Below are 17,995 nucleotides of genomic sequence, written 5' to 3'. Positions count from 1 at the left end.
ATAAGAGAACGTGGATTATGAATTAGGTCAAATGAGATTTCTTTTTTATAATTATGTTGAATGAGATTGTGCTTCGTCTATTTCAATGGAAAACATCGTGTAAAAATAGTTTTCATATTTTTTTTTGTGTTTTGTAACATATAAAAAAAAAAAAAAAAAAATGAGTCAAATAAAAACTATTTTTGGTTAACTAAAAAAATATGGCTTATTTTTAGAAATTATTTTCTACTATTTTTTTGGAAAACAACTCTATCTCATAACAAGATAAATAAGAAAAGTTAAGGGATTTTTTTTTTTTTTTAACTCATTTAAGGTTGCTATCAACCATAGGAAAATAAGATAGTTTTATAAAAAATACATTTTGAAAAACAACTTATTTTCTAAAAAAAATTGTCACTGAAACAAACAGAACAAATTGCTTAAATAAAATGCAGCCACATTAATATTGCTAGAATTTGGAACAAACAAAATATAAATATATATATATATATATATATATGTAAGGACTCAATTTGTAACGACCCCAAAATGATGTTGGGTTCGAACGTTAAGAGCCCAAATAATATAATTTGTAGAGCGTGGGCTTGAAAGGCTAGGCCTTCGTCACCGTAAGGTGGGTGGTCATGGTACTTGTAAGGAGGTGAACCATGTTTGCTCAAGAAGTCTTTCTCCTCGGCATGGCCTGGGAGGCTCTTATTCTTGGCCTTTTTTCCCAGCCCCCTCTTTTGGATTGCTTACCTCTATTTTTATATTAGCCTTCACTCTTCCTCCAACGTCCACGTGTAGGTTCAGCTTTCCAGGGCTGATACTTGTCCCATCAGCCCATACCCAAAGTGGTTGGGGGTGGTTGTAAAAGCTGAAAAACATTGCTCTTTCTGGCGCAAAGTATTTAATTGCAGAAATGACAGCCTTTCCTTTGTTCTTTGTCGCCAAGTTGTCCAGGAGTCCTTTCTCCATCAACGTGGATGTGTTCGATTTTTCCCTAAACTGTTCCTATACCGTTCTTGCCCTTTCTTTTAGGAGTGCTTTGGGATGCTGAGGACAGAATCATCCTCGGCTATGTCTCAAGGCAATTTGGACTTTCATTATATGTCCTTGGCAATGCCTCTCCTCGGCTCGGGCCTTGGGCCCTAATGTAAAGTGGGTCAGGGTCACAAATTCTCTGGCCCCACAATATATATATTAATAAAATTGAAAGTGAAGAAGTTAATGATTAAAATTATTAGTAAAATTAAAACTATTATTATTTTACCAAAATACTTTCAAAATTGAAATGCATAAAACCCTATATATATATATGTGTGTGTGTGTGTGTTGGGGGTGTTTAAATCACGTTTTTGAATCATGAGTTTGTGTGTGTGTCTTTTACTTTTTTTTTTTTTTTTTTTAAGGCAATTTAGCAAAAGCTCAAAATGAACTCAATTCACTTTTCGCGAGCAACTATTATTTTAATTTGAATGGAAGATATATATAATATGATGTGTCTGACATATATAATCACCCACTCGTACAGGGGTGGGCTCACAAGTATCATGACCTGTTAGCTAGTTAAGGTCCATAAAAAAAGTAGTGATAATAATAAAATATGAATCATCATTTTTTATTTTAATTTTTGTGCTTAATAAAATTAGAATCATCATGAACTTGTTACTTTCAGATTTTACATGCAAAAATGAGATTGGTCATACTCCAGCAGTACATGCTTCACTTCACGCACATATATACTGATTTAGACACCTTCTAACTTTGCACATCGATCCATCCCAAATTCACAACAATAAGACAGAAAATGAAAATCCTGTTCCCATTAGTAAAACGTAATTAGAGTGATGAACCAAAATCATGTCATTCATTACCATTCTTCCTTCCAGCACTAGTTTTATGTATATATATTTACCTAAACAAAGCCTTAACTGATTAAAACTCTAAAATGAACTAGAAAAAAAGAAAAAAAAAAAAGAAAAGAAACTATTTGCGACAATATTGTCCTGCAATTTTTTTTTTCTGGTTTGTCATCATTACCATGGTGCGCTTCAGAATCACGGGAGGTGAGCTGAAACCTGAGATTGAAATGTCATCTTCTGGAACTATTCTTGAACTAAAAGAGCGGATTTATGAGCTTTGGAATGTGGAAGTTGCAAGGCAAACCCTTTTTTTTGATGCCACAGAGCTGGAAAATGATCGCACCATTGAATCTTATGAGTTTCAGCCATTTGAAACGCTGGGTTTAGTTGTCACACCACTTTCTGGAGATCCAAAATTTGACATTTTAGTGAAATCCTCTACCGCTGAAGATTGCATTAGGGTGAGAGAAACACAAAAGGTGGCTGATTTGAGGAGGAAAATTGAAAGGCGTTGGGGCATTCTAGCTCAAAAAATCACTCTTCTCAGCCATTCCATTGAAATGAATGATGATCATCTGCTATCTGCATATTATGTTAATCGGGATTCTATAGTTGAAGTTAAGGTCTCCATTGAATCTCGCTGATATTTGATGGAAAAGCATTGCAACTGTTAGTAGTAAGAAATAAGCTTGATATTATGTTAGTAAGAATAAGTCAAATTATGACAATTACCTTTAAGACGATAGAATAATTGTTCATTCATGGACAACGTAATTATATAATCGTTTTCTAAATTCAGCTAGTAATTATATAATAAAATAAATTTATTCAGAAATAAAATCAGTCCTTGTATTGTCCAATTTGAAACTAACGATAATAATACAAAATTCACATTATGTGCTAGAATTCCTTGCATAAAACATCAATAACAACCCTGAACAAAGCAACTCTGCAGCCAAAAGTATTTTGCTATCTGACTTCATTAGAAGGAAATCAGAAGAATATGAACGTCAAAATATAATACACAAAGCATGTGGTGCGAAAGTTGGATGGTCCAGCATTGTGCTGAGTTCCTTCGATGTGCGAACAATGGTGGAACCCATAGATGGCGAGATTAAGCATTATGTGCATGCTTTTATATATATATATATATATATATATATATATATATATGAATTGGATTCAAGTTACACCTAATATAATTCTAAAAAACGTTACACCACGTATAACTTATTACTAAATTCATATTTTAAAAATCCAACCGTTAAATTATATGTTTTATATATTCTTAATATATATGTCAATTTTCATATATATATATATATATATATTAAATGTCAAAATTTATCATTTATCCTAATTTGAGATTTATGCGTTTTTCCAATTATCCTTATATATTTGCCCATCACTAAAATAGCAAAGAGTGGGATGAGACCTGGCCAAAAAAATGAACACAACCACACACACGAAATATATACCACTGGATGTTTGGTTATAGAGATAATATATAGTATTTTGCTGAATTGGCATCTCAAAGCATTGTGTAAAAACAAGTTGAATGTCAAGAAAGAGTTAAACAATTGAAATGACAAAAGCTTTCACCTTCATAGTTATTATTAAACTTCAAGTTGCGTATATAGTTGGTCTTTACTATTGGGTCTGGTAAATAGGTACTCTTATAGCATTTTTTAATGGACTGTTTTGGTAAAGTTTTAATACCACTTTTATGTGAAATATAAAATACTGTCAAAGATTTCTAAAAATATATCCTAAACTAATGCCCTTAAAACATTCATTAACTTTCCCTTTACTATATATAGTGTTTTGCACTTGTTTATTAAGTCCAAATGTCATGATTCCATATATTATTTGGGAATTTTAACTAACTTAGAGAGAGGGATTCTATTTTTCTGTTTAGTTAGTTAGTTTTGTTTCCCTGTTTTCATATATATTGTACATAGTACAGTGTAATTGATTCAATTAAATACAATTGAGGTACTTTTTCTTCTCAAATTTGATAAATTTGAACGTTGCTTCTCTATATTAAGAGGTTTCAATTAAAGTATAAAGCTTTTGGCAAATTAGAATTTTCTTTAAATGCGTGACACTAATGTAAGAGTAATTCTAAAACTACAAGCTATTCTACAACTTTTTGCCACAAGCATTCACATTCTATTGGGCAAAGAAGTGGTGTAATAGTTTGTGATATTAGATTTGTTTTTCTTAACATAGCCAAAAGATATACATTAATTAATTTAGGAATTCTAAATTCTGGGCAACACGCATTAATTTAAGAATTGTACGTTCCAAGATTAGTTACCAGACAATGTTATCTACCATTAAAAACTTACGGATAATGTTTGAAGTTGCTAGCTACCACCATATATATCACGTATTGAAGACAGAAAAAAGCCACGATTTACAAATCGTCCCATTTGTCTTCTTTTTATCTTTTTCTTTTTTCGTCTGAAGTCCTTATCATCATAAAAAGACTTGAGAGTTGAGACAGCACAAAGAGGTCCCTTTCTCCATGGAACAATATATAGTATCTATCAGAAAATTTCGATTGACAGGTGCATGTTAGATGCTTTCAATAACTGTTTCATTTTAGAGTATCTTACAAACAATACGTACATACCATGCAAGTTAGCCACTCTTTTGCTTGGGTTTCACTGTCATCTTTTTGCGATAATCGAAGGGTACTAAATGACTAGTTATGATAATTTTGTTCAAATTGATCATTTACTAATTAAACATAAATCGGGTAAAAGTATAAAACAATTCACTCTTTGCTTGCCATATGGGCTTCATGCAAAGTATACAAATATTTAAACAAAAAGCGTTTTTTTTTTTTTTATAATGTTGAAAAACAAAATTTTATGATGAATATATAAATATATATATATATATATATATATATATATATATTAATGCGGTTCTAGTAATGTATATTTGCATATATAAACAGGTGTTTAAAAAATGTGATAAAAGTTAAGAAAAAAAAAACAGAAAGCAAAAGGGACGTGACACTGAAACAGAGTTAAGGAAAAACAATATACAAAAGAGATGTGCCAACACAGGACTTTGATACAAAGAAAAACAAAAGGCAGAAAGGGATTTGTTGAATGATAAATACTGAATAAATTATTGATAAACAAAAGAGCCTATAAATAGGCTTAACATCACAACACTTTATCTAGCATTAACCACAACTACTATAAAATAGGAAAGCACTATCTATAACTCCTACAAACTAGGATAGCAACATGAAACACTTCACAGCCATGAAATCTGGCTGAAATCAAATAACCAAATATCCTATAGACTCGGTCAAACTACCAAATATCCAAAAATACTTCCAATTAAATATTATAAAATAAAACATTAAATCTTAACAAAATGATGGCACCTTTTTGGATTGCGTCAATTCTGTTGGCTATTGCAACCATTAATCACAACAACAATGGCATTGTTCAAGCCGATATTTTATATGCAGGTATTGTCTATGGAACGCCCGGAAATAACACACCTGACACAACTGTAGCATTGGCTGTTTGCCGTAAATATGGTATTCGGAGAATAAGGATTATGGAAACCGATGACCTTGCAATCCAATCTCTAAGGAGTATGGGAATTGAAGCAACTCTTGGCGTAAAAGATGAATATTTGCCTGGCCTAGCATCAAGCTATGAAACTGCAAAGTCATTGTTTGAAATCTATTTGCAGCCCTACGTTCCTTCTGAATTTGTCGTTAACTATATTGTTGTTGGCAACAAAGTTATCCCTGGACCCAATGGCAAGTATGTTTTGCCGGTAGTGAAAAATCTTCAAAGGGTACTCGCCGATAAGAACTTAACTCAAATAAAAGTGGCAACTGCGGTGTCCACTGACGTATTGAGAACGATTTTTCCACCTTCACATGCTGCATTCTCAGAAAAGGCACAAGGGGATTTGATACCACTTTTACAACATTTACAAGAAACAAATTCACCCTTATTCATCGATGTGTATCCTTACCATTATTTTGCAGCCGGACAAATCCGTCAGGATTTTGCAACATTTTCTACACATAAAGCTCAGTATTGGGACAAGACGTTAGGTTATTGGAACATGTTTGATGTCTTGGTGGATGCTTTCCTTTGGGCAATGGAGAAACGTGATTTGGATGTGAAAATGGTTATTGGTGAAACAGGCTGGCCTGCCGATGGGAATGGTGGATTGACTACTCCAGAACTTGCAAGGACATATAATCAGAATTTTCTAAGACATATCACTGCAGGACATGGTACGCCAAAAAGACCATACACTTACCGGGAAGGGTTTATTTATTCCATGTTCTATGAAAATGATAAACCAACAGGAATTGACCAAAGGTTTGGAGTATTCTATACGAACAAAGAACCAGTTTATCATTTATATTTTCCTTATCCTAAGAAACATGGACGAAAGGGAAAGTCAGAGAAATTATTCAATACAACAGGATGACAGCCACTTGCGCTCTCATGGAACAACAAAATTAAACTATTCTAAATTTCAATGATGTATATATTTTAAAATTAATAATTGCTAAGAATACTTGTATTGAATAGTTGGCTATTATCATGTAGTATTTGTGATTTTCTTTGCATATGTAAAATGCATAATACAAGGGAATATATTTGGGGCTCTAAATATTTATCGTGTGGCCTTGCTGGATAGAATTGGCCTATCATATGATATAACATATCATTGTACTGATGTTGAGGAGTTTCTTTTGTACATCAATTTTAATGCACTCTCTGTCCCATAACAAAGTGGTTCTCACCCAAAGAGTCTATGACTGCAACCTTTACCATTTCCCACAACTATTTGAATCTATATGGCTTACTTTGAGCAATAGAAAATAAGGATTTCAAATCTTCTATCCCACTTTTCCTACTCCACTCTATATTCCACTAATAAAAGCTTGCCACGTATTCATCTAATTAATTAAATACTACCATTAATTAATAATGATAATATTAATAAGTCAATAATGATAGTATTTAATTAATTATGTTAACACGTGGCAAGCTTTTATTGGTGGAGTATAAAATGGAGCAGGAGAGTAGGAAAGAAAATTTAGATTCGAAAATAAGTGGTACGTTTATGTGTAAATGATTGGCGGCCATATATAGTCCACCATATAGGATGGTAGTGAAAAAAAATATGATAAAGAATTAAAGATTGTGGTCTTAGAAATATTGGATTCCCACTAGCTGTGAGACACTAATTGCATGCAACTGATGTATAAAATAACTCTAAGATATTGCTAAGAGTGTTTCAGTTTTGAATTTGGATCACACTATCTCATAAGTTGCCAGTGCATAATTTTGGGCAGACTTGAAATTGTGTGAATGGTTTGACCCAAGTAAGGGGGGCAAATTATGACCCAATTATCAACCCTGTTGAACCGACCCAATGTGTAGGTTCAATTGTTTTGTCAGCTTATAAAAAATTTCGTGTGTATTGGTCTAGTTGGGGGGTTTTCTCAAATTAAATCTTGTTGGATTGAGAAATTCTCAACCCAAACCAACCCAACCCATCATACGTGTAGAAGCCAACCCAACCCACATGGATTGGGTTAGTAGATTATACTTACATGTTTTGTATAAGTTGTTTAAGAAATTTTTTCAATAAATCATTACAATTCACATAATATGCCTAAATTGTATTTCAAATTTTCAAATTCATTAAAAATAATTCACAGAATACCAATTTAAATAAAAATAAGAGTAATAGAATAAAATTATAGATATGGGGATTAGATTAAATGGATTGAAAAAAACCTATCAACTCCAACCTGCCAACCTTAAGGGTCTGTTTGGTTTGAAGAGTGGAAAAGTGAGAGAATAGAAAATTATGAGAGGATAGAAAAGTGTGAAGATAGAAAAAATTTTAATTTCCCAATTTTTTTTCTTTTTTTCGTTGGGAGTGGAAAAGTGGAGGGATAGAAAAAGTGAGTTTATATAAATTTACTCATATACTCTTTTAAAAAATGATGCCCAATTAAAACCAAAAAAATGACAAACAACCAAAAAAATAAGCAATCACCCAAATTTATTAAAAAATAAAAATCATGCCCAAGAAAAAAAAATCACATCTAAACCAAAAAAAAAAACAAAAAAAAAAAAAAAAAGGTGTAGGGTCATGTGTTTTGGTATTGTCAACCATGCCAAATTATGTGTTTTTTTTAAAAAAAAAAAAATTATTGAGTTGTGATGTGTCTTAAAATTCTAATTGAAGAGCAAGTTGAAGACACAAAATATGCTCAAGAAAAGCTCAAAAAAACACATTTTCAGCATGTATCTTGATACCTTTCGATAGAAGTTAGAAACTTACTGCCTCCTCGACACAAGCTCGATCTATCAAGATTTTGTTCTCAACACAAGCTCAATAGCAGCTTGATTTATTGAGTTTCGCAAATCAGCAACACGAAAAAGCTCATAACTTATTCCTTTAAAGCTTGAATTGAGATCCATTTGAATCGGTATTTAAAGGACATCATAAGCCATCTATTATAAGGCTTTTTAAAGAGAGAAACACTCTGTTTTATGCAGCTAAGGTTTTGTAACCAAGTTTTCTCTATTTCACAAAATTAAAGAGTTTCAAAGTAGATTTGAAGATTTCAGTGGTGAAGAAGCTGAAGTCATAGCAACCACCACAGACTTGCTACTGTGAAGAAAACCTTCAAGAGGTTCTTGAAATCAGTTGGAGGTTCCAATTGTGACTGTGGATGGAGCATTCATATAATGCAGAGTTCAAATATTCTAAAGCGGTAAAAGGTTTCTGTTGTAAGTTCATCTACTGGAATTGTAAAGTTTAGGGACATATGTTTTGCACTAGATCTGAAACTTCTCTTTATTATAGTAGATTGTTTTTTGGGAAGGTTTCCCCCTAAATTTTTTTTACTGTGAAACTAGTTTTTTTTTCATTTGTTTTCCTAGGTCATCATATCTTGTCTTATTTACTATTCTGCTATGCATGATATTGATGTTTGTTTGTTTGAACAAGGATTATTCATAATAGATCTAATTAACAACTTGAGTTTAAAACTTGTTAATTTTATCAACCAGGGTTTAAATTTCCCAACAAAAAAAAAAAAAATAGCAAAGTACTGGACAAAGCCCATGTGCACTTTCATATAGGCATTTTTGTCATTTAATAATCAAACTTTCCCCACCCAGTTTTCTCCCCATTTTGGGGAGAAAATTTTTTGATGGGCTCGGGGAGAAAACACCAAGGCCCCACTATCATTTTCCCCTCTTCCCCTCCCAACCAAACACCCTCCAAAAAGTTCTCCTTCCTCATTTTCTCTCTCTCTCTCTCTCTCTTTTCCAATCTCCCTAAAATCCACTCTACCAAACACACCCTAAGCGTCGGGTTGATTTCATCAAGGTGGTGGATTAGGTGCATACACCTAGCTATAAGCAAGGACCCCAAGAGAGTATTAGATTTTTCTATTTTAGATAAGTAGATAGTGAGAGAGGGGGAATTGTGGATTATGCATTATTGATGTCTAATTGTATAGTGGCCAAACAAGTTTTTTTTTGGGCTTCCTTTGTTGAAATGGTTGAAAAGGAGCTATAAGTCCCAAGCTACATACAAGCATCCTTATATTCCTTGGAAGATTTGGTTTCCACCAAGCTATCTGGCTTATTTGGCTTCACATAAATTATTTTTGATTCCAAACTGGAAGGGTTGAGAACAATATACCCACTCCCACTATATAAAGAAAGGAGTAGGATTTTATATAATTGTAGCAAATAACACTAACAAACCCCCCAAGAACACAAATGCAAGTGAAATGAAACAAACCCCTATCGGGATGGGTGAAGCTCAACATAGATATCTATATATATATATATATATATATATATATATTTTTAAAAAAAAAAGTCATTAAGAGCTCCAAATTGGTTGGTGGAAGTGGTGTCCTTCGTAATAACACTAGGGATTGAAACTTGAGCTTTTCAAGGAATTTAGGGACCACTTCTAGTATCATGGTTGAGCTCTGGCCCTTAAAGATGACCTTGCTATAGTTCTGTAGCTGGAATTTGACAACATTAATGTAGAAATGGATGCTTATAAAGTTATTGTATATATGTTTATGTCTTTAATAATCCCTCATATGTTAACCTTACGTTGGGACCTCTATTATCTGATTCTAGGAATTTGATGGGGACCTTCACTAACTCCATATTGACACATATCTTCAAAGAAGCTAAAAGATGTTCAAACAATTTAGCTAAATTGGGTGTTGTACAATGAATTTTGAATGACTCACTACCAAAAAAGATAGCAAAAAAGTGAGGGGAAAGTGAGGTTTGAACTACAAGCAAATGATACCACAAAAGATGTCATTACCCATCAACTAGTGGCAGAGTCAAGATCTGATTTTTAAAGGGGCAAATTTTACATACAAATATTCATATGTACTTGAATATATGTTACTTGAGACTAATATGAAATATAAAAAACCCATTCATGAGTGATGTATTAGTGTAAAAAAATAAATAATAATCATCATATTTTGTTTATTTATAGAGGTTTTTTTTTTTTTTACATGATAACCTATTTTTAGATTTTTGTAAATAAAAATTTCACTTGTAAATGAAAGGATATTTAATAGGTAGATAGACACTAGTTACAACTTACGTAAATTTATATTATATGTTATTGGTCACACAATTTTATAACTAGAATAGATTATTATATAAATAATTTGAGGTTTCATTAGTTTTAATTCTTTTTAATAATCTATTAGTTTTAATTTATATAATTTTTTTAATGAGAGAGAGAGAGAGAGAGAGAGAGAGAGAGAGCATTGGTTCATGAGGAATCAGCTATTGCACAATGCTGGTCACACTGACATTATGGAGGCCTCCCAACTTATAAAGAAGAAAACATTGGAATATGCTAAGACCTTATCAAAGGAAAAAACCATATCCAAGGACAAGAGCGTAGATGGTTGGGAAGCTTAAGAGGATGGATGGATTAAACTCAATGTGGATGCTGCTGTGTCTGAAAATGCCACAGCTTTGGCGGTGGTGGCAAGAAATAAAAATGGAGAGGTGCTTAAAGTTTGGGCTAAAAGGCATGAATGGTGCTCTCCAATGCAAGCTGAAGTTGCAGGTGTATATTGGGCAATCCAGCTAGCGCAAAAAGAAAAATGGCAGCATATCATCATCGAAGGAGATGCCAAATCCTGTTTTGATCCCCTAACCACATCTGCATTGTAGCCTGATTGGTCCATTGCTACTATTATTAGTAATATACTTGATACTTGTAAACTCTTTTTGAATTGTAATTTTTGTTGGGTTAGGAGATGTTGCAATACTGCTGCCCATGTGGCTGCAAAGTATACAATTAAATTTTGTAGAATTTGTTATTTCAATATGTATAGTCTCCCTGTAGTAATTGTTGATGCTTGTAAGGCTAACACCCATTGTTTTGTTTGTTGAATGATAAAGTTGTTGTTTAGTGCGCGCACATAAACACACACACACACACACACAAAAAATAAAATAAAAAACCACAAAAACACAAAAAATAGTATTAACAAATAGGTGGTGTGCCTTAAATTTTATATCACTTTTAAAAGGTAACAATAACGTTCTTTTTTTCCCCCTTCTCCCCAACTTCTTTATTTTATTTTATTTTATCTGTTTTCATTTTCTTTTTATAGATTTTGAGCATTAAAATACAAATAAAATAGAATTTTTTTTTCTATTTTTATATAAATTTAAACACAAAAAAGATAATAGTGTCGTTAATTATAAGTATGATATAAAAGAAATATAGCACACATACATAAAGAAATTCATCAAAAGAGAAAATAAAATAAAAGATCAAATTATATAAGGTGGGTGAGAAGGGGGAAAATTTGAAAATCCAACCTATTAAATGTTGAACCCAGAGATAATAAAGAGTTGAATTTGATTGCACTCAAGAAGCATAAATCAATGGGAAATACATTTTCCAAGGTTTCTTTGTCATTAAGAAAGTTGGGTTTTTTTCCCTCTTCTCTTAGGCAGTAGAAGTTTTTGTCCCTTCTCTGAAGGAGAGTTTGTTTTTTATTTGTTAATTTGTTCCTATGTCCTCTGGAGTCACCAACTGTGCCTCTTGAGTTTGTTGTTTTGTTTTGTTTGAGGTTTTGGGAAACACTTTTACTCCTTCCGTTTCTCTTCTATGCAGTGTTACTTCTCTTTCTATTCTTCACTACTTACCATGGAAGACCTCACTAAAAATTTGTCTGAATTATTCTCTATTTGATAGAGAACATGCTAGTTTTGTCCTTTCAAAAATTCACAAATCAGGGGAACACATTATAGCAGCAAAGTTTTTAAATTCATGCTATCTCATTGTGGAGGCAGTGGTTCGTACGTTTCAGCAGCGATGGAGGTCAATGAATGGTTACAAAATTCGAAATTTGGGAGATTATAGGGTGCTTTTTGTTTTCAACAACAGTTCAGATGTGGAAAGGATTCAAAAATCAGCCATGGAGTTTTGACAAGCACCTTGTGGTCTTGCAAACATTTGAAGAGTTTTCAAAACTCAAAGATCTAGTTTTTGATAAAGTATTGTTTCGGGTTCAGGTTCATGATATTGCAGAAAGCATTTGGGAAACCATTGGAGAGGTCTGAAGGTCACCTGAATCCACATATGATGATGGAGGTAACTTCATTCGGGAACGTTTCATAGTGGATATTACTCTTCCTTTATACCGAGGTAGGGTGTTCAAGCTTGAGAATGGGGAGAAATCATGGGTTTGTTTTCAGTATGAGAGGTATGGTCGTTTGAAACACTATGACAAACAATGCGAGCTATGGATTCGTAGCAAGAGCTCTCCAACCACTAATAAACAACAGTTCGATTCCTATCTCAGAGCGGCACCATATCAGACAGGTGGAAGAAGGGAAATTCTGGTGCCTGAGTACTATGGTCAGGTGGCAACGACTGAGAAAGTTTAATCGGAGGAGGGTAGTCCATCGGTAGCTGCAGTGGTAGGGAAATCTGATACAGTAACTGAGGACGATAAGGAGAGAATTAATGCTGTAATTTAATTCAAAAGGTTTGGTAACGGCAGAAACGAGTACGGAGCAAGCAATGAAAGAAATTTATTCTCATAATATCAAAATTCCGGATTTTTCTCTCCCTAATAAAACGGAATTGATATTAATTGAGAATGAGGCTCTGTCAATGTTAACTGAAAGTAATGAGGGCATTAATTCTAGCCTCATTCTAGCGCCTGATTTGGAAAAGATGGTTGAACCAAAGAAAATGGTTGAAATGGCAAGGTCACTTGAAAAGGAAACTCCTTATTATCATAAAAGCTCACTTTGGGATTCTACTCTTACTAAAATTCCAGGATTGAGTTTCAAGGTTAATAAATTTCCTTCAAATCCAGCTGGTTCGGTAACGTGCTTGAGAGGAGATAATAAAGGGAGAAGGTACGGGTCTGATACCAATTATCCCACTTACTCTGATCACATGCAGGGCGTGAAGGGTTTTATGGGTGATCAAGTGTAGGGTCCAACGTGTTTACTGGGTGAAGATGTGGAAGTGTTTCCTAACAATTTTGTAAAATTGTTGTATTCTCACGTTAAAAGAAACGACAATAGGATTGCTCATAGTCTGGCTAATAATGCACTATGCATATCAGATGTTCAAATATGGATGGAAGATGTCCCATCACATATTGGTTCGATTTTACTATTGGATGTAGTTGAATTGCATTAATAAAATCCATCAGTTTTCTTCTCAAAAAAAAAAAAAAAAAAAAAGAAGCATAAATCAGAATTTCCTTTGGGCTTCTTCTCAACAACCCAAAAAAAAAAAAAAAAAAAAAAAAAAGAAGAAGAAGTAGAATTTCCTTTGGGCTTAGAATGGGTATCACGTTGTGCAGCCTGGGAATTCAATAAGCGCAGTACTAAACATAACATAATCATGTGAGCCAGACTAGCCCATAAAAACTCTTTCTGTTATTGTTGAAACTTATTTGGCCCAAAGGGAATAACTGTTCTTCGGCCCCAATTTCTTCTGATAGTAGGAGGGCTTTTAACAACACCAAGCTCGACTGTCAAAGCTGATGTAGATCACAAAAGCCCAAAAAATAGAGCTAGACTCAACACCCTAATGTCTTACACATTGGTCATTAAAAATCAAAAATTAAATTTCAGATTGTTGTGAGCCCCAGAAGTTAGGTATTAGATAAATTGAGAGATGTCAAATTTTTGTGAATTTTTGTTGTGAACAGCTCTAGAAATGCCTAAAACAAAGAACTTAAAAAATATGAAGAAAAAGAAAGTTTGGCAGTAGAAGTATTTATCCAATTATTATATTCATGGTTATCCAAAGTATATATAGCTTTAGGGGAAAAATAAAATGTTTTAAACCAATGTAGTGTTATTAGATTTTATGGACACCCAGAGAGAGAGAGAGAGAGAGAGAGAGAGAGAGAGAAGAAGATGAAGAAGAAGAAGAAGAAGAAGAAGTAGAAGGAGGAGGAGGAGGAAAGAATCATAGCTCTTTTTTAACATCTAAGCTCATTAGACTCAACCCCATGGTTGTTCTTCCTAGGGGACTCAAAAAAAAAAAAAAAATCACATAAATCACATACTATGCATCTCATAGACAATATGATAATGTCCAAATATTCATGTTACCATTATTTTAGATAATAATAAAATAACTTTATTAATCACAACATAATGTCACATATAATGTCATACATAGGATTTAAAAGGCACATATCCTAACATAGTGAACCTTGATTGTTCACATCAGTAGCTTAGAAGGAGACCCTTTTATATTGCCATCCATTCCAAACTGCCTCGAAATGCTCACAGTTTCTCAACAGCAAACAAGTAATTGGTCTTAAAAAGAAGGTAGTGCATGTGACAAATAGGATCTTATCTGGAAAATAAAATTATGTAACCCGTTTCAAAGATGTTATAATACTTGCTAAGGAGCTGTAGAGAAATAGATACACACTCACTTGAAGAACACAATTTTACCTTACAACGTTACATACATATTAACATTTTGAAGAACTTGAGTTCTATTCTAGGCTAGCTTGAATTCTTGAACAGCTAGCTTTAAGGTCAAGTTGGGAGTTGGGACACCCTCCAGATTTGAAGCCACAACTAGAGGTAAATCCATCTTCAAGAGCCAAAAGCTGTAACAATATTTTATCATTACAATATTTTAAGAACTTTGAAAAATATCTGTTGTGTTCAATGGTTTTGGTGGGTACTAAGTCAACGTGACCAAATGATCTCAATCCGTTAAGAATTCTATGTAAAAGTCAAGCTAACCAAGGAAACTTCCCAATAGCTTCCTTCTATTACTTGTAGGACTTTGAAACTCAGCCTGAGACCTGAAGCTTCTCCCAAATCTTAATCGATCACCATTACTAATATAACTGTAAGTTTTCCCATAAACACAACAAATCTCTCTCTCTCTCTCTCTCTCTATCAGATCAATGGCATCGACAGCACAATCCAATGATCCACTCCTTGTATTTTTCTTCCCATTCATGTCACCAGGCCACCTAATTCCCATGATCGACATAGCTCGACTCTTTGCCTCACATGGCGCAAAAGCCACGATCCTCGCCACCCCTCAAAACATCACTCGCTTCCAAACCATCCTCAACCGCGACCAACACGCCAACAACGACAACAACAACATCATCGACCTACTCGTCCTCGACTTCCCTTACTCCGAAGCAAACTTACCAGAAAACTGTGAAAACCTCGACACTCTCCCATCACGAAACTTGTCCTATAATTTCACAAAGGCCATCATGATGCTCCAACCTCAAGCTCAACAACTTGTTCAACAACACCAACCTGATGCAATCATTTCCGACCTTAACTTTCCATGGACGGCCGAGATTGCTCGAAACTGTGGCATCCCACGGCTTGTTTTTCATGGAACATGTTGCTTTTCACTATGTCTCAGTGGTTGTGCTTCTCAATATAAGCCTCACGCTACTGTGAGCTCTGATACAGAGCTATTCCTGGTGCCCGGTTTACCTCACCCAGTTTATATTACCATGTCTCAGATGCCAGACCGGTTTTTTGGCAACTTGGGTTTGCATGAATTCTTTGAGAAATTCATAGAGGCTGAGCGTGACACGTACGGTGTCGTGTCCAATACGTTCTATGAGATTGAACCAGAATACGTCAAACACTACGAAAAACTTGTTGGCAAAAAGGTATGGCCGGTTGGACCTGTTTCGCTTTTCAACACTAAAGCTTTGGACATAGCGGAGAGAGGGAATAGAGCTTCCATTGACAAAGATCAAGTGCTCACATGGCTGGACTCGAAGAAACCAAACTCGGTGCTCTATGTTTGTTTTGGCAGTCTCTGTAATTTTTCAAAGTCACAGCTTTTGGAGATTGGGTTAGGCCTTGAATCTTCAAAGGCTTCATTCATTTGGGTAATCAGAGATAGCTACGGAGATGGATTTTTGCCAGAAGGTTTTGAAGAGAGAGTTAGAGACAGAGCGCTTGTCATAAAGGGTTGGGCTCCACAGGTTCTTATTCTTAATCACTCGGCAGTTGGTGGGTTCATGACTCACTGTGGGTGGAACTCGGTGTTGGAATCGGTTACTGCTGGTGTGCCTTTGATAACTTGGCCACTCTTTGCTGAACAGTTTTATAATGAGAATTTTGTGCTGAATCGGTTGGGAGTCGGAGCTGGAATCGGTGTCAAAACCGGGTTGGCATGGGGAGAGGAGGAGAACATTGGTGTTTTGGTAACTAGGGACCGTGTTGAGGAGGTGGTGACTTGGTTAATGGGTGAGAGTGAAGCAGTGCAAGGAATGAGGAATCGGGTGAGTGAACTCAGCAAGTTGGCAATGGCTGCTATAAGCAAAGGTGGTTCATCTTATGTTAATATGGGACTTCTGATAGAGGATCTCCTGAATCTGAGAAGGGACAGGTTGTCAAAGAGCGAATAGAAAAAAGATGAAGCACTTTATTTATTTTTTTTAGTAATTGTACTTGGACAACGAATTTGTGTGCAATTTGTGAAAGATTTAGCATTTTTCAATTATTTATGCTTTTATAATCTTGTGTATTGCTAGATTGACAACTTAAACATATTTCCTAGTTTGTCATTGATAGGTGGGATGAGATCTTGAGAATATAACACTAGTTTTGTTTACCAAAGCAAAATTGAAGGTGCCATTGACAATTGTGAGCCTGTTGTGATCTCACTGAAGTAGCTGTGAATACCTGTAGCAGCAGCAAGGTATTGGTACAAATACATGCATTACAACTAATAATTATCTTTTAACTTGTGACATTAGGGTAGCAAGATCCTTCAAATAAAGGTAAGTTATTGAAGTAGACACCCATAGAACATTTTGGAACATTAAAGAACGAGTTATTGACAAACAATTTGAGATGAAAGGAAAATTACACATCTTAATGACTCTTCACTCTATGTTATGCCCCTTTACCTTAGAGCATTTCCATTGGGACTGCCAAATGGGAAATATTGAGATTATTTAGCATTAAAGCCCAAAAATCACCAACACCTGGTCTTGCAAATGCTGAGTATTGCAAAAAAATTTGCAATTGTACTACATTGCGACTCTAAAGGTAGAATCGTACTATAGCTCAATTGTAAAACCAAAAATTATTATTTTATGCAACTCTGTGATGTGTGCTATGATGGGTTTGCTCCGATGGTGATGGTGATGGGTTTGATGATGGCTCCGATGGTGATGGGTTTGCTCCGATCGTGCTGTGATGGGTTTGCTTCGATGTGTGCTTTGCTATGCTCTATGTGTGTGTGTGTGTGTGTGTGTGTGATGGGTTTGCTCTGTTGTGGCCGATGCTAGAGGTTGAGGGAGAAAGAGAGGGAAAGGAAGTGAAAAAGAGAAATAGTAAAAAAAGAATAAAAAAGAATATTTAAATAAAATGGGAAAAAAATAAAGTTTTGGGATGGATGTATTGTAAAATAGTATGGCATAATTAATAAAGTAGTTTTTGAAATGGTAAAATAAGATGAGATAAAATTTTGGGATGCGAATGCTCACTAGCTAGGAGATGCCAAAACTAGAGAATTTGACAATAAATCCTTTGCATAGTGAACCTTGATTGTTCACCTCAGTA

At 34.3% G+C, this 17,995-nt stretch overlaps 2 protein-coding genes across 2 annotated transcripts; both read left to right on the top strand.

Moving 5' to 3' along the window:
* Nucleotides 1-5,246: 5,246 nt before the first annotated feature.
* On the top strand, nucleotides 5,247-12,835 carry LOC126690816 (probable glucan endo-1,3-beta-glucosidase BG4). Its single transcript, XM_050385942.1, has 3 exons — nucleotides 5,247-6,217; nucleotides 12,461-12,539; nucleotides 12,644-12,835. The coding sequence occupies exons 1-3, from the start codon at nucleotides 5,247-5,249 to the stop codon at nucleotides 12,833-12,835; spliced, it is 1,242 nt and encodes a 413-aa protein (XP_050241899.1).
* A 2,362-nt stretch (nucleotides 12,836-15,197) lies between these two features.
* On the top strand, nucleotides 15,198-16,994 carry LOC126691865 (scopoletin glucosyltransferase-like). The gene has a single exon (XM_050387128.1). The coding sequence runs from the start codon at nucleotides 15,349-15,351 to the stop codon at nucleotides 16,831-16,833; it is 1,485 nt and encodes a 494-aa protein (XP_050243085.1). The 5' UTR covers nucleotides 15,198-15,348; the 3' UTR covers nucleotides 16,834-16,994.
* Nucleotides 16,995-17,995: the final 1,001 nt, after the last annotated feature.

The sequence above is a fragment of the Quercus robur genome, chromosome 7, assembly GCF_932294415.1.
Source record: "Quercus robur chromosome 7, dhQueRobu3.1, whole genome shotgun sequence".
NCBI lineage: Eukaryota > Viridiplantae > Streptophyta > Magnoliopsida > Fagales > Fagaceae > Quercus > Quercus robur.
The sequence above is the reverse complement of the archived record's forward strand: the minus strand, read 5'-3'. Positions and strand labels throughout refer to the sequence as shown.

Bases quoted from the DNA above. Each gene is read 5' to 3' on its own strand.
- LOC126690816 (XM_050385942.1), top strand. From the start codon at position 5,247: ATGGCACCTTTTTGGATTGCGTCAATTCTGTTGGCTATTGCAACCATT. The intron at 6,218-12,460 runs GTTTGGAGTATT...TTTCGGGTTCAG, and splicing joins CCAACAGGAATTGACCAAAG to GTTCATGATATTGCAGAAAG. The intron at 12,540-12,643 runs GTAACTTCATTC...GTTTGTTTTCAG, and splicing joins ATCCACATATGATGATGGAG to TATGAGAGGTATGGTCGTTT.
- LOC126691865 (XM_050387128.1), top strand. From the start codon at position 15,349: ATGGCATCGACAGCACAATCCAATGATCCACTCCTTGTATTTTTCTTC.